At 63.2% G+C, this 15,193-nt stretch overlaps 2 protein-coding genes across 2 annotated transcripts; one reads left to right on the forward strand and one right to left on the reverse strand.

The window, feature by feature from the left end:
• Positions 1-3,792: 3,792 nt before the first annotated feature.
• XKR7 (XK related 7) lies at positions 3,793-10,826 on the reverse strand. The gene is made up of 3 exons (XM_058814911.1): positions 10,402-10,826; positions 4,832-5,031; positions 3,793-4,748 (listed from the first exon to the last, which is right to left on the reverse strand). Exons 1-3 carry the CDS (start codon positions 10,824-10,826, stop codon positions 3,793-3,795), a joined length of 1,581 nt encoding a protein of 526 aa, XP_058670894.1.
• A 52-nt stretch (positions 10,827-10,878) lies between these two features.
• LOC131564213 (transcription initiation factor TFIID subunit 4-like) lies at positions 10,879-15,146 on the forward strand. The gene is made up of 4 exons (XM_058814549.1): positions 10,879-11,224; positions 13,991-14,060; positions 14,208-14,217; positions 14,844-15,146. Exons 1-4 carry the CDS (start codon positions 10,879-10,881, stop codon positions 15,144-15,146), a joined length of 729 nt encoding a protein of 242 aa, XP_058670532.1.
• Positions 15,147-15,193: the final 47 nt, after the last annotated feature.

Raw genomic sequence — 15,193 nt, forward strand, 5'->3', positions numbered from 1 at the left:
GAGCTATTACTTGGGCAGAAGTAGGGGCTGAAGTTGGCTGAGATGGGACTGGAACAGGGACTTAGACTGGTGCTGGGGCTGGGGTTGACATTTATACCAAGATTGGGCCTGGGATTTGGCAGACTGGGGTTGCAGTGGGCTGAGATGGAACTGGAGCAGGTGCTGGGACCAAAGCAGGTGCTGATGGTGCCTGTGGGACTCTGCTGCTATGGAGCAGCCCCTGCCCCTCACTGCGGGGCTCTTTCCTGGGGCTGGTTCTGCTTCCCTATGACCCCACATCAGCCCCGTCCTCATGGGGCAGCCCTGGGGGCTCCCAGCCCTCCCTGCCCACATCCCGTCCTTTTTGCACGGGGCCCTGGCACTGGGAACGGCCCTGGCACTGGGAACGGCCCTGGCACTGATAACAGCCCTGGCAGGAGCCCACACAGCTGCCTCCAGCGCTTCGTCCCCACAGCTGCCCACGGGGTCTGAACCCACCGTGATTCTGGGGTTTGCCGGGGGTCGGGGCCTCCGGCAGGGGCAGGAGGAGGCTGAGGCTGGCCCGGCAGTGCCGTGTCCGGCAGCTTCCTCCCCGAGATGCTGCATCCTGCCTGTGCACCCCTTCCCTGCCGGCCACCACGCCAGGGCCACCACACCAGGCAGGCAGCGCTGCCACAGCCACCCTGCCCTGCTAATGATGTCCCCGAGCAGTCCGGGACAGAGACGAACCATCCTGCCCTGCTTTGGAGCCCCAGCTGCGAGCTGGAGGTGCCGACAAGGACAGGATCCCACAGGCGGGGCTTATTGAAATGAATTTAATATCTCATGTTGCAGCAAAATTAAAAATATACAAAAAGTTTGTGGTATACAAAAAAGTCTCGGGACGGACCCCGGCCTCCCGCTCGCCCCCGCCCGCGCCGAGGGTCCCAGAGAAGAAGGTGGCACACAGAGTATTTACAGTACGCGACAGCAGCCGCCGGGTCCCAGCGCCGGGGGGTGCAGGGATGCGGCTGAGACCCCGCGGCAGCCCCTGCCAGAACGAGCTTCTCTCACTCCCTGAAGCTGGAGCAGCCCTGCTGCCACTCTGGGTGACACTCCCAGGGACCAGAACCCCACCATCCCCAGTGGGAGCTCGAGCACCCCTGGAGCTGTGCCCATCCTGGCCCCGGTCGTGTCCCCTGTCACCCCAGCGGGCAGGGGGGGACAGGGCGCTGGGTTTGGCTGCTGCTGCTGTGGCACAGGCTGGGAGGGGACAGGGGGGTGGCCTGGGGCAGGAGTGAGACTGAGGGGTCCCCCCGAACCCCACACGTGGCCAGAATCCTCTGCCCAGAGCAGCCCAGGGCTGAGGGTACCGTGGCTTGAGTGCATAGAAAAGTGTCCCTCCACCCACCAGCGTGGCCCTGGGGTCCCCACACGAACCCCGGCGTGAAGGGCATGCCCGAATGGCGTCTCTGCCCTGGGGTGGGCACGGGCAGGGGCAGAGGGAGCCCAGAGGAGCCGCCCGATGCTGGCACCCAGTCCCCACATGGCCCTTCCACAAATCCGCTGTGAGCCGGACCCAGGGAGGAGCTGCCACCGCCTGGGCACCGCTCAGGGGCTGCGGTGACACTGCTTGATGCCTGCAGTGAGCCCCGGCACCCCTGGCTGCTGCCCCCACCTTCCCTGAGGAAAAGAGACCCGGCCCCAGAGCCGCCCCAGCCGGGGCTGCCCCTGCCCGACCAGCACAGACCCCCGGGGCTGCCCCAGCCCCACCAGCACCAGCACGCACCCCCGGGGCAGCTCCAGCCCCACCAGCACCAGCACACACCCCCGGGGCTGCCCCTGACCGACCAGCACAGGCCCCCGGGGCAGCTCCAGCCCCACCAGCACCAGCACGCACCCCCGGGGCTGCCCCTGACCGACCAGCACAGGCCCCCGGGGCAGCTCCAGCCCCACCAGCACAGACCGCCGGGGGCTGCTGTGACGGTGGCAGTGGAGGAGCCGTGCAGGTGACAGGGGCCCAGCCCAGTGCCCAGCCCCAGCCATGCTCTGCACCCTCCTCCAAAGGGTTTCCAAGGCTTCCAGTTAGCACCAGTTAGCACCAGTGAACCCAGTGATGGCCAGCCCAGCCTGCTGTCACCCCAGTTACCAAGAAATGGGAAACAAAAGCAACATGATGCCACCCCACTGCCACCACACCCCTGCCAGCCCGGCCATGTCACAGGGCTGGGCACCCACAGTGGCCCTCAGGGACCCCGCATCCCCACAGCTCCCAGGTGCAGCTCTCCCATCCACTCCTCCCAACCTCCAGTGCCTCACACGCTGCCCCATGGCACAGAGGGGCTCTCAGTGCTGCCCATACTCCCCTGCCCAGGCAGGGCTTGGCACTGTGGCTCGGGGCAGACAGAGGCCAGAACCCTTTGGAGCCATGGCAGGGGCACAGGGGATGCAGGGAAGGCACAGGGGCCGTGGGTGTGGGGGCAAGGGGGGCAGCACAAGGCTGGGGGGTCCAACAGCTCCCCTGCCCTGCAAACCCCTGTCAGCCCCTGCACACACACACACACACACACACACACACACACACAGCCCCCAGGACAGTCCTGGCCAGGGGGCACAGGGTACATTCAGCACAGCCCCTCTGTGGGAGCCGGTGGATCTGGGCAGGACCAGGGACACATTCAAACCCAGAGCTCGAGCAGCCCCACTCCTCTGGGGAGGCAGGAGCAGCCAGGGCAGGTAGGGCAGGGTCTGGGAACAGGCAGGGGGGACACAGGGTGAGGTCAGGGGAGGGAGGGAGGGAGGGTCCCAGCTCAGGTTGATACTGCTGGAGTGGGGTGATGCTGATGAAGGAGTGAATGGAAATGCTCCCGGCTGGGAAGGGATGCCAGCCCAGGAGGGGAGAACGGCTGGGGGTGAATCCCACTTTGGGGAACCCGGGGAACGCCGGCGGCCCCGCACAAACCCCGCAGTGGTGCCAGCCAGGCCCTGCCACCCCCGGCCCCAGCGGAGGTAGAAAATGTCACACAAAATGTCACCATTCAGGTGAAAACAAACCCAATGAGATGAAGCAGTTCCTGTGGGGATTGGGGGAGGATGGGGTGCAGCCATCCTGGCCTCAGCTGGGGACCCAGCTCCGAACAAGGGGTGCAAGGTTCGTGCCCACCCACGAGGGGCCCCCTCAGGTCAGGATCTACACCCCACAGGATATTGGAGACCCCATGGAGTTGGGGACATGGCTCAACCCTGAGCCGGGGGGACTGAGGATGGATATGAAGGGGCTCACTTCGGGTTGGTGTGGCAGAGCTGGGGGAAGTGGGAGACATGGGGGGGACTGGATGGACCCCGGCTGTCCCTGCCCCAGCTCCCTGGGGGCCACCAGCCGCATGTACGCCCCAGTGCAGCCAGTTCCATCCCCACGGCTCTGCCGTGGCACAGGCACCTGTGTGCTGCCCGCTGTGCCCCACCATGCCCCACCATGCCCCTGGCAGCTGCCAGCTCCCATGCCCCATCCCAGGGTGTCCCCGGTCCCCATCCTGCACCACTGATATGGGCCACAGCACCCACCGCCTGGGCTCAGGCACCGGTGAGGTATTTTGGCAAGGACGAGCCCTGGAGGGCGTGGGGGCGGCCGCCGTCGGGTGGGACGGGTCTGGGCTGCGGGAAGGCAGCGCGGGGAGGGGATAGCACCAAGAGACCTCCCCGGCCACGGCCCACGAGATGCTTGGCACGGCGACACGGCAGCGCCGGCGAACCCGAAGGAAGGCAAACAGCTGTGGAGACACAGGGTGGCCCGGGTGGCACCGGCGCTCCCGCCGCAGCCTCACGCCCCTCAACCTACACGGTGGTCTCGTACTCCAGCACCTCCTGCGGGGCGCCGGGGGTGCGGTACTGCAGGCGGGGGGTGGTGGGCGACGCGTACTCCAGCGCCAGGATGGTCTTCCGCAGGCGCCGGTCGATGAAGTGGGCATCCCAGGCCGGGTACTTCTTCCTGGGCAGGTCAATGCGGATGACGGGCCCCTCTGTCCGCGGGGCGCGGGCGGCCGGCGCCGGCGGGGCGCAGGGTCTCACCTGGAAGACGGGCACGCAGCTGTCCCGCTCGCCCGGCGCCCCGTCCCGCTCGCCCCCTGTAGTCCGCGGCAGCGAGCGCGGGGGGCTGGTGACGGCTTCCACGGGGGACCCCGGCACCACCGGGGGCGGCTCCTGCCGGAAGATGCAGCCCACGGAGCGGTGGCTGAAGATGGGGCCGTTGGGGTGCAAGAGGCAGTAGTAGATGAACATGAAGAAGATGCCGAGGGCGAAGCTGGAGCTGACCACGCAGACGAGGATTAAGGCGTTGAAGTCGGAGGTGACCTTGCGGTCGTAGTAGAGGAACCAGAGGATGGTGAGGGCGGCGTTCTCCGACAGCGTGATGATGTAGTAGATGCACATGCGGTAGCGGCTCCGACCCTCCTTGACGTTGAACCAGCAGAAGATGTAGATGATGCCCACCACCATGTTGTAGATGATCTCCTCCCACTTGGACATGCAGAAATCTGTCTCGCCCTGGATGATCCAGAAGGTCATGATGCACCAGTGGGTGACGATGAAGATGCCGAAGTAGAGCTGGAACACGGAGGCGAAGAGGGCGAAGGCGATGGCACGAGCGGCGATGGTGAAGAGGTGCCAGAGGATCTGCACCACGGCGCCCTTGTAGGACATGGGCATCTTGTCCTCCCGCGAGTCCCGCAGCACCTTCTGGTAGGACGCGATCATCCAGGCCAGCGAGACCAGCGAGGCCGAGGCTGAGAGTCCTGCGGGGAGTGGCCGTCAGAGCCCACACAAGCCAGGACCTCCCTCTCCCCACCCTGTCCCCTGTGCCAGCGCTGTCCCTTACCCTGCAGCGGCTCGATGCTGTTCTGCTGCACCATGATGCTGAGCTGCAGCACGAGCTGGGGCGCGCTCTTGAGGAAGGCCTCGAGCAGCCGCAGCATGCTGATGTCGGCGCTCTCGAACATCATCCGCCAGTAGAAGTGCCGGCGCCGGTGCTCGGCCTGCCACCGGCTCTGCAGCCCCAGGTACAGTGTGCGGAGGTACCTGTGCGAGGCAGGCCAAGGGTGAGGTGAGCCCACGCTGCCAGGTGAGCTCACCCCACTCTGTGCACACCAGGAATGCCCTGTGACCACTGCCAACCTGCTGCTGTTGATTTGGGACCATGGAAAGCCCCCCTAGGCCAGGGGTGCCAGGAGCTGCCATGTGAGCTCACTCCACTCTGCCCACACCAGGAATGCCCTGTGACCACTGCCAACCTGTTCCTGCTGATTTGGGACCATGGAAAGCCCCCTAGGTCAGGGGTGCCAGGAGCTGTAGGGCAACAGCAATGAAGAACACATCTCTGTCCCAGGCCAGGGCTCCAGTTTGGGAAGAGGCAGGTTGTGCAAAGCCAGCTCAGCACCCCAGAGCCCTGGGCCATCACTACGGTGCCCACCCAGCCATACAGTGCCTACCCACCCATCACTCCAATCCTTGCCCACAATTCAGGGTCTGGCTTCCTCACAGGGACCCCATCCCCAGCTTCACTTTCCGGCCCCCCATGGATTTAGGCTGCCCCAACCCAGCACCACATCCGGCTGCTTCTCAAAAGCGATATTTTGGTCCCAGCTGGCGCAGAGCCCACTCTGCTTCCTCCTGCCCCGGCCGGGATGGAGGAACCAGCTGGTTGTGCCGTGCTGCCCACAGGAAGCTCCTGGCGCTCATGCCGGTGTTGCCTGGGCTCTTGGCAGGGCTGCGGGCTCAGCCACACGCTGGTCCCGGCCATCTGGTGGTCGGCCGGGGGTCAGCAGAGCCGTGCGTGGCACGGACGCACGCCCGGCTGAGTCACCGCCACCAGGGACCCTCCCCACGGCACCGGGCCAGAGCTGGCACCACGGGAGGGACGCAGGGCTGGCCAGGCAGGGCTTCCCCGGGCAGTCCTGCCTGCACCACGGCCAGGGCTCTGTTGGCCAGGAGGAGAAGGGAGCCGGGTGAGGAGGAAAACAGGTGCGGCAGGAGGACATCGGGCCACAGATTCCTCCCAGAGAGTAAAATCCTCTGGCAGAGCAACGGCTTCTCCATCAGCTCCAGAATGTGCTGCCAGACAACTCCATCAGCCCAGAGCATGGGAGAAAGCCTGATGGCAGCACTTTCAGCTCATCCGTCAGCAGGAGGAGGCAGCAGCCAGCCCTGCTCCCGCTGCAGGGACAGCAGAGTGCTCCCACCCCGGGGCTGCACAGCCCGGAGAGCACACTGAGGGCCATCAGCTGGGGCCACCGAGCCCCCAGGACACCCTGCTGCCATCTGCTCTGCCCTGCCAGCCCCACTCCCAGCCCCCACCGGCCTCTCTGTGCTGGTGTCAAAGTGACGTTTTAACCTCCACCTCCGGGGCAGCGCCTAATTTTAGCCTTTGCCGCAGCCTGTGCCTCGCTGCTTGGGGTGGGGAGAGGCTGTGGCCACCTGGCTCCTGGCCCCTGGCACAGATCTGCATCCCAGTGCCACCTGCTCACGGCAGCCAGACCAGCGCTGCCACTGTGGCACCTCCAGGGCCACGGCCCCTCAGAAGGGCCCGGCGAGGGACCCTCCTCTCTGGTGGGGAGCAAGTCAGCGGGCAGCCAGGGGTGAAGGCACAGCATAGGGGGGAAACAACAGGGGAAGCAATGTAAAGCCCTGGCTGCTGTAGGGCATCACTGCTGTCCCAGGGTGCCCATGCAGGAACCAGGCTTGGGAGCTGGTGACCTCATCCTGTCCCTGTAATTAGTCTTGATAATTGGGCTCATCAGTGATCCCACTGTCCACAGCACAGAGCAGCCCCCACACACAATACAGAGCCCCAGCCCTGGGTCCTGCACTGTTCAACAAGTGACCCGTGGCCTCCCCAGCTTTCAGCAAGGGCACAATTATCCCTCTGTCTGCCAGCTCCATAGGTCTCATTAAAATGAGATTTCATCTCCCATCAAGACTCCCGAATGAAATGTTGATTCTTATTTGTTCTTCATTTGATCATGCCGTGGTGTTTCAGCCCAGCGAGCGATCCCGGTGCTGCCAGCGCGGCGGGCGCTCCCCAGCCCCGCGCCACGGCAGCTGCACGGGAAACACAGAATCAATCACTTGAAAAAAAATCATTTAATTTTCAAAAAAAAACTGATGATGAGGCAGAAACCGACAGCGAGAGCTCTCAGGGCTAATTGCTCCCTCCTTTGTATTGCAAAGAGTGATCCAACAAAAACCCTGCAGCAGGAAGGTGGTGGCTTGGTTGGGCACTGGTTTTGTCAGAGCCCCACTACAGCTGGATTGTCACCAGTGTCACTGTTTGCCCCCAAGTCCCAAATACTGAGCCCAGTTCTCAAATGTGGGAAAAAATGAATGAAGAGAAAAGCCCAGCTCTGGCTGCAAACAAATCCCCTAATCATCATCCTCAGATGGAAAAGGATGAGGGGCCCTCTGGTCCCAGAGTGAGCAGAGGGAAGTGTGATTTTCCTAGAAGATAATTTGGGATCTCATCCCTTAATCCTGTATTTAAACAAGGAGAAAATTGCTTCTCTGTTACAGCCATTTTAATCCCTTACACATCCTACCAAGTCAGGTCATGAGGGAGAGCTGCACATGTGCCCATGTCACCGCAGCCACTGTGTCCCACCAGCCCCACAGCCCAAGATGCCCCGGCTACTTGGGGCAGATGGGAGTACCTGAGGGCTCCCTGAGTACCTGTGCTCAGAGAAAGGCTTTGTCTGGCCCTAAAAACCTCTTGTCCTTTGCACCAGGGCCAGGAGGGGACTGCCAGCACTGGGCCCTGCAGCAGGACAAGCCAACACCTCAAAGCTGGGGGCCCCAAGAGCTGGGAGGGCTCCTGCCCCAACACAGACAGAGCAAAGCTCTAGGGAGAAGAGTGGTGGGGAAACCTGCAGGCCCCAGCTCTGCCACCCCTCATGAGCCCACCCAGGATGACCTTGCCCTCCTGGGCTGCTACCAGACTGGCACCAGGGCTGAGGGGTGGCACTGGGTCCCCGAGCCAGCAGAGGATGGGGGTACACAGGCTGTGAGGGCTTTCAGGAAGAGAGGGAGCCGCTGGTCTGGCCCCAGTGACCTCAGGCAGCCAAACCATGTGTGACCCTGGGCTAACACAGACACAGGCACTGATAGGGCTGTCCCCAGCCCGGTGGGACCTGCAGCACACTCTGGCCAGCTGCCAGCCCACAGAGGGGGCAGGGGACCCTGGCACACTTGCAGGCAGGAGGACACTGGCATGAGCAGCATCCCTGCCCTGCAGAGCTGCTTTGGAGAGGAAGCTGGGGACTTTGTGAGTGGATAACAATTCCTGAGCTGCAAAACCATCCAAGCATGGCCCACAAGCACAATGGTGGTGTGGGACCAGCTGGGGACAGGCCCTTGCTGCTGCTGCTTACACGGACAAATGGTCATGCCACAGCAGCATCTCCGGAGACCACTGTGATGGAGCTTGTGCATGTGCACCATGAACATACCAATGACTGCTAACTTCAACAGATTTAATCAGGAATAACCACAGAGCCAGTGCCCAGAGCTGCTTTTGCAGGTGGGAAGCAGCTTTCTTTTTGGGGATTGGGGGTCTTTATCACAGGTGGGGCTCAGGGCTGTGCAGTGAGGTTGGTAGAGGTGACATCTCCAGAGGTGAGGGAAGAGGCAGGTAAATCAGGAAGGGGGAGATGTTTGGCAAGGGGCACAGTGCTCTGACCAGGGAAAATGCTTTCTTTCACCTGCAGCATTTATCCAACACTTCTTTAACTGCCACATCCTCCTGCACCGGATCCAACCCCACTAATGGGTTTAACAAACTGCATTTAACTGGTCACCCCAACTAATCCCAAATCCAGAGATTAGAAAGAGCCTCAGCTGCTGCTTGAGACCAACATGTCCTGGAGGGTGAGTGCTGAGAGTTACCGCTTTAATTGGCTTAGGAGTCTCCATGGCTCAGCCGATCCGAGAGCGGGACTGACATCCCCAGGAGCAAAGCCCCCGGCTGCGGCTCAGCTCCAGCTTGGGCTGGGATCAGGTGTGTCAGGCTCACTCCAGCTGCAGGCAGGGCCAGAGAGCTCCTGTCCTCTCCCTCACACACCAAAGCAGGTTTTGCACCCACCCTGCAGCCAGAGTACCCTGAGAGTGGCCCTGTTGTCAGGGGGATGGGGAGGGCAGGTGTGCTGAGCACGGCACACGCTGCTCTGTCAAACAAAGTTAAACACCCAGAGCATCCCAGAAGGAGGAGTAGGGGAATGAACATGCAGACACCAACAGGGAATGAGCAAAGAGCCTCTACTACAGCACTCGGGAGGGGAAACAGGATGGAAACCCGAGCAGGGAGTGCTGCTGGCTCCAGGCATTGTTCTGGGCATTGCCTTTGTCTCCCCTCCCGGCCCTGGCTCCTCCAGAGCTGCCTGGTGGCCAGCCCACAGTGGGGTTTGGAGCTGGGAGGGCGCAGGGCTTGGCCCGTGGCACAGCAGGGGAAGGTGCCAAGAAAACATCACCTTGTGCAGCTGGGGGGTCTGCAGAGAGGTGGGTGAAGGGCCTGGAGCTCCCTCAGCCTGTCTGTCTGCTGTTTGCCCTGCCCACAGCACCAGCCTGTCCCCAGGACTGGGATGGGGCAGCTTGGACAGGCTGGGGAGCACCAGCACCTTCTTGCCCACCACCCCACATATCCAGTGAGATCAGGACAGGAGCCCTGAGGTGTTCAGGGCCCAGCATAGTCATTCACACGCCCAGAGCCACACTGCCATGGCCAGGCAAGTCCCCAACAGGCCCAGCACCACCAGGCAGCAGGGCTGGCAGGGCTGTGGCACCGAGCTGGGCTGCGGCTCCTCACCCACACCCACAGCTCCTACCCACACCCACAGCTGCTACCCACACCCCCCTGTGCCCATGGCTGGGAGCTCTTCTCCATCACCCATCTTTCTGGGGCTGCAGAGACATTGATCCCTGTGCCTCCTCAGCTGCCTGGCCCCTCTCCATCCCCACCCATTTCCCCATGCCTTGCCAACCCCTCCTGGAGTCTCCATGCTGTTATCCCCACCCATGTCCCTGCTGCACTGTGCCGCTCCCTCCAGGCCCCGCCTGGCTCCATGACCCCCATGTGCCCCCTCCCCACGTACTTCCAGCCCTGCCCAAGCTTTAGCAGGAGGATCAGGCCCTGCAGCAGTCCCATCCCAGCCCCCTGTACCCTCACCCCCAGGCACCCTCGTACCTCCAGACCTGCCCCAGCTGCAGCAGGTGTGTCAAGCCCAGAAGCATCCCCATCCCCTCAGCACCCCTATCACCCCAATACCCCCATGCCCCCCGTTCTCCCATACCTCCCACGCAGCCACACCTGCCCCAGCTACAGCAGGTGAATCAGGCCCTGCAGCCGCCCCATCCCCGCTGTGCCCCCACCCCCCGGGCACCCCCACGGCCCGGGTCCCCCCGTACCTCCAGACCTGCCCCAGCTGCAGCAGGTGGATCAGGCCCTGCAGCAGCCAGACGCAGAGGCGGCAGCAGCCGCGGGGGCCGCTGTCCTTGGTGCCGCCGCCGCTGTCCTTGGTGCTGGCGGCGAAGTCGTACACGAACCACCTGAGGCTGAGCATCTGCACCACGAGCGAGGGCAGCAGCACGAACAGCAGCGTCAGCCCGAACCACCAGCGCTGCCCCCGCACGTAGTAATGGGCCGCCAGCCACAGGTCCGAGGCACCGTCTGCGAAGCAGACGAGGAGCGCGCAGAACACCCAGCAGCCGTCCCGCAGCCGGTACCGCCGCGCCGGCGGCTCCGCGCCCGCCTCCCGCCGCCCGCCGCCGCCCTCGGGGCTCTCCAGCAGCACGGCCGGGCCGCCGCCGCCGCCGTCCGACTTCGCGGCCATGTTGTCGGGGGAAAGGAGGAGAAAGGAGGGAGCGGGAGAGACTTCCGGAGGGATGGAGCCCGCCCCGGCAGCGCCCGCCCCCGCCGGCCTCGCCCCGCGCCCGCCGACAGCGGCTCCCCCCGCCCGGCGCCGGGAGCCCGCGGCGGCTCCCGCCGCTCCCCCGCCGGAAGGGGCAGCCGCCCCCCCGCCGGCGCCGCGGGGTCCCGCAGGAGCGCTCGGTGCCGCCGGGCGCCGCCCCGCGCTGGGAAGGGCAAGCGGCCCCTCCCCCGGCCGGCCCCCAGCCCCGGGCCCCGCCGGCACGGACCGCCCGGACCCGCTCGGTGCACCCAGCCCGTCCCGGCGGAACCGCGCTGTCCGCGCTCCCTCCTTTCTCCTCCTTTCCCTTCCCAGCCCACCGAGTACCGGAGCTTCCCGGGAAGCTCCTGGGTAGACCCGCGGTCCCCAGCCCCGAGGCTCCGTCCAGGCAAGACCCTGCCCATGAGTCCAGGCTTGGCCTAAGGTCTGGGTGAGTGTAGATGTGTGTGCCTCCTCTCCCCTTAGGCTAAGACAGGACCACAGACCACCAAAACCTTGCCCAGCGCAGCCAGAGAGGGTCTCAGCAGGGACTGGCTGGGCTCGACATGAGCCCTGCTTTGGAGGGAGAGACATAGAATCATCATAGGATGGTTGAAGGACCCTCAAAGATCAATAGAAGGAACCCCAAAGATCAATTTGTGCCAACCCCTTGCCAAGGGCAGGGACATCTTCCACTAGACTAGGCTGCTCAAAGCAGCTGTATCGTCTTTGAGAAGACCAATGATGGGGTTTGGTAGCAGGCTTTTGTTGTTGCGAAATGAAACTCGTGAAAGAGTTACAGATGTTATTCTCCAGCCTTGGGAATGTCCCTGAAAGTGAAATGCCAAGGCCACTGGAGTCTGGGCGCGCAGGATGTTGCCCTACTCTGCCGCTCCGCCTCTCCTGCTTGTTTTCCTCGGGAGTTTGGACACAATGTGTCGGGCGGAGCGAGGGGCCGCGTCCCGGGATGTGGGATGTGTGCTCACACGAGGGGCAGCGCTGTGCCGGCATCCCCGGCACGGCTGCAGGGAAAGGGCTGCGAGGGAAAGGGGAAGGGGCTTTCTCGCCTTTGTGGCGGGTCTCCAGGGACGGTGACTGCACACGGGCAGCTGCCTGCTGCAGGCAGCCCCAGCCCCCAGCCCGCGGGGCCGGCTCCGGCTCTGGCTCAGCCCCGAGGCTCAGCCTGCTGCGGGGGAGCCCGGCTGGAGCCTGGCCCGTGGTCAGCACACCACGGCACACTGAGAGGGGGAGCGTGTTTGATCCCAGGAAACACAGCTAACTTCCAAATCCCGCCTTGCAGGGTGGCCAGAGGGATCAGCACAACCCGAGGGTGGGGTAAGCCTGGATTCCTGGATGGAATCCAGGGGGTGAAGATGTTACTCAGCACAAGGGAGTGGCCGGGCCCTCGGCAAGGCTCTCCCCGCGCTGAATGTATTAGCATCGATAATGAAACACCTCACCTTGAGATGCTCCTGACAGATCCCCTCCACAAATGCCTGCCTGGGGGAGGGGATGCTCCCAGCATCCCAAAGCCGGAAGAGAGCAGCCTTTCATCAACAACCAGGCAGGGCAGGGCCCCTTCCAAGGATGGGGTCCACTGGCCAGAGCCCCTGCCAACATTTGGCCACTCCAGACCTCTTTGGGCTTGGTCCCTGGGGGCTCTCTGACTTGGCTGGGTGATGGAGCACAGACCACGTTGCCATGACGGTGGGCACAGTGCCAGGGAGAGGGCACTTGGAAATCAGGGAGAGACAGACCACCTTTCTTCCCTGACCCTGAAACACCCCCTCTGAAGCAGCAGTTAAAGATCCACAGCCTGAGAACATGGACACCGTGGTTTGAAGTCTGATTTATCTTAACAACAGGCCCCAGCAGCCACATGAAAGGAGAAGAGAGAAAAAAACCTTATAAACATCCCTGAAGCTTCCTGTGCAGCTGCCAGCAGGCAGGGAGGGTTTCTGGCTGCATACAGAAAAGGGCTGCAAGGAAGAAAAAGGAACATGATGAAACCAAACCTGCTCTTTCCACAAAACACACAGTAAAGCAAAGCAGCTCCTGGCAGCAGGCATGTGGCTGCTTCCTCTGACTGCCCAGTTCTCAGGGGAACTGGTCCAAATGGACTCTGGTTCCAGTCTGAGTCCAGCTTCCAGGCAGAATGTCTGCCCCTGGCGCTGGCTCCAGGAGGAGAAATCCATGATGATTTGTGGCTGGGGACAGGCCACAGAGAGCAGCACCAGCCACTTCTCACTGCCCTGAGAATGTTTTCCAGATGCCCATGGCTTGGTGATCCCTCAGCTGTGCTGAGCTGGGCCCCACCTTCCCAGGGAGAGCAGCCCCCCACTTCCATGCAGCCCAACATTCCTGGCAAAACCCTGCCTGCACTGCACTGTCATTAGCAAGCCCAGAGTCACTGCTGCCTTCCACTGCTGCCAGGACACAGCCAGCCTGCTCCCATCCCTGTTCTCATGCCACATCTCATCCCATCCCATCCCATCCCATCCCATCCCATCCCCATGCCCTCCCCATCCCCATCCCCATCCCCATTCCTCCTGCCCAGATTCTGAAAGCCCTCCTTCCCTCCCTCCTCCCTCCTTCCTGCTTTTTCAGATCTCCAGCCAGCTGCTCCCACTGACAAATGAGCATTTCCCAGCACTGGCATCCAGCCCCAATCCCAGTACATTTTCTGGTTGATGTCAGGAAGAAATCTAACCCGAGTGTGGATCATTCCCAGCCTGGAGTGCCCGTGTGTGCCCCAGGACTGGCTCCCACTGCTCCCTGAAGCTGCTGCACTTCATTTGATGCTGCCACAGACAGGGATCTCAGTTAACTGAAACAAATGACCTTATGGGATTAGAGCCAGTAATCTTCCGATCTGGGTAATCTCCCTTAAGGGATTATTTGCCCACAGAAGTGTGGTGACCACCAGCCAGCTGCTGCCTCGCTCCCTCCATCCCTGTCCCCTGTGGTCCTCATTTCTGGCAGCCCAGAGGAGCTGCAGCACTGGGGTCACCACCTTTGGGGAGCTCCTTATCAAATTTAATGAAGTGCATGTGCCAGGGTGGCCAAGTGCTGGGGCTCCTCCTCTCCCCAGCCCCTGTTTGCTGCTTCAGGCAGGTTTGGAGCTCTCTCTTCTCAAAGCACTGATCTAAAACAGATCAGAGGTCCCCCCACCATCACCAGGTAAGCAGCACAGCCAGGGTGGCAAAGATGCACCTTGAGAAGCTGTTTCAGGGCTCTGTCCAGAGCAGAGACATGTGACATGAGAACCCGTGTCCCCTGTTACCCACCAGCCCTGGGTGGGCTCCTGGGGCCCCTTTCCCATTGCAGAGTGCACACGGTGAGGATCTGCCAGTCCTCATCATCAGTGCTGGGTCTCCTTGCATCTCCCACACCCCATTTTCCCAGCCCCTCTTGCTCATGGCTGGCTGGGGCAGAAAGAAGGGGTTAAAAAGCATTTTGAGGGGCAATATATTTCCCTTCCTGCAGGCAGGGTCGTTCAGGGCAGCAGATGGATATGGTCCCCTGCCAGAGCATTCCCGGGACCAGCTCCTGCCTCACACAGACCGGGGGGCACCGGGGCTGGCTGAGGGTGAGCCGAGCTGCCGGAACCACAGTTGGCTCCAGTCCCTGGGGATGGCAGGTCCTGGACGCTGAGCTACAGATGAGCCACCAGCTGCACCAAAGGAAACCTGAGCTAATCACCCCGCGCTTTGAGTGCCCTTTATTGCTTTCTGGGATGACAGAGAGGTCACCTGATGCTCCAAGGGCCCAGCTGCCAACAGCGGGACCGTGCTGGGAAGTAGCGAGGAAGAGGAGACAGACGGTGGTGCTGTGAAAAGCCATAAATAATTCACACACAAGGGGACCAGGCAAGGCAGGGCTCAGCCTCTGTCCCTCAGGGCTGAGGCGAGCAGGATGTGTTGGGGACCGGCTGCGGGGCCAGGACCCCACTGTGGGGCTCAGCGCCACACGGCCGCACCGCACCCTCCATCCTCCTGCCGGCCGGTGCCGAGGCGGCCCGGAGCCAGCCCCGGGATCGTCAGTCCGCACTACGGACCAGACCCCACGCTGGCACCGGGCACGTCCGTCCCGGCCCACGGCCACTCACGGCCGCTCTGGCGCCCCTGGCCACCCGTGTTGGCAGCCCCGGCCGGTCCCCGCCGCGTTCGCGGCCCCGCTCGGTCCCCGCCGCCCCGGAGCCGCCGCCACCCCGGGGCGCCCCAACCGGGCGGCGCTCCCGGCGGCGGCCGCGAGAGGGCGCGCTGAGCCCGGCCCCTCCCGCCGCGGAACCCGCCCGCGCGGCTGCGGCTGCG

The sequence above is a fragment of the Ammospiza caudacuta genome, chromosome 15 (genome assembly GCF_027887145.1).
Source record: "Ammospiza caudacuta isolate bAmmCau1 chromosome 15, bAmmCau1.pri, whole genome shotgun sequence".
Lineage (NCBI taxonomy): Eukaryota > Metazoa > Chordata > Aves > Passeriformes > Passerellidae > Ammospiza > Ammospiza caudacuta.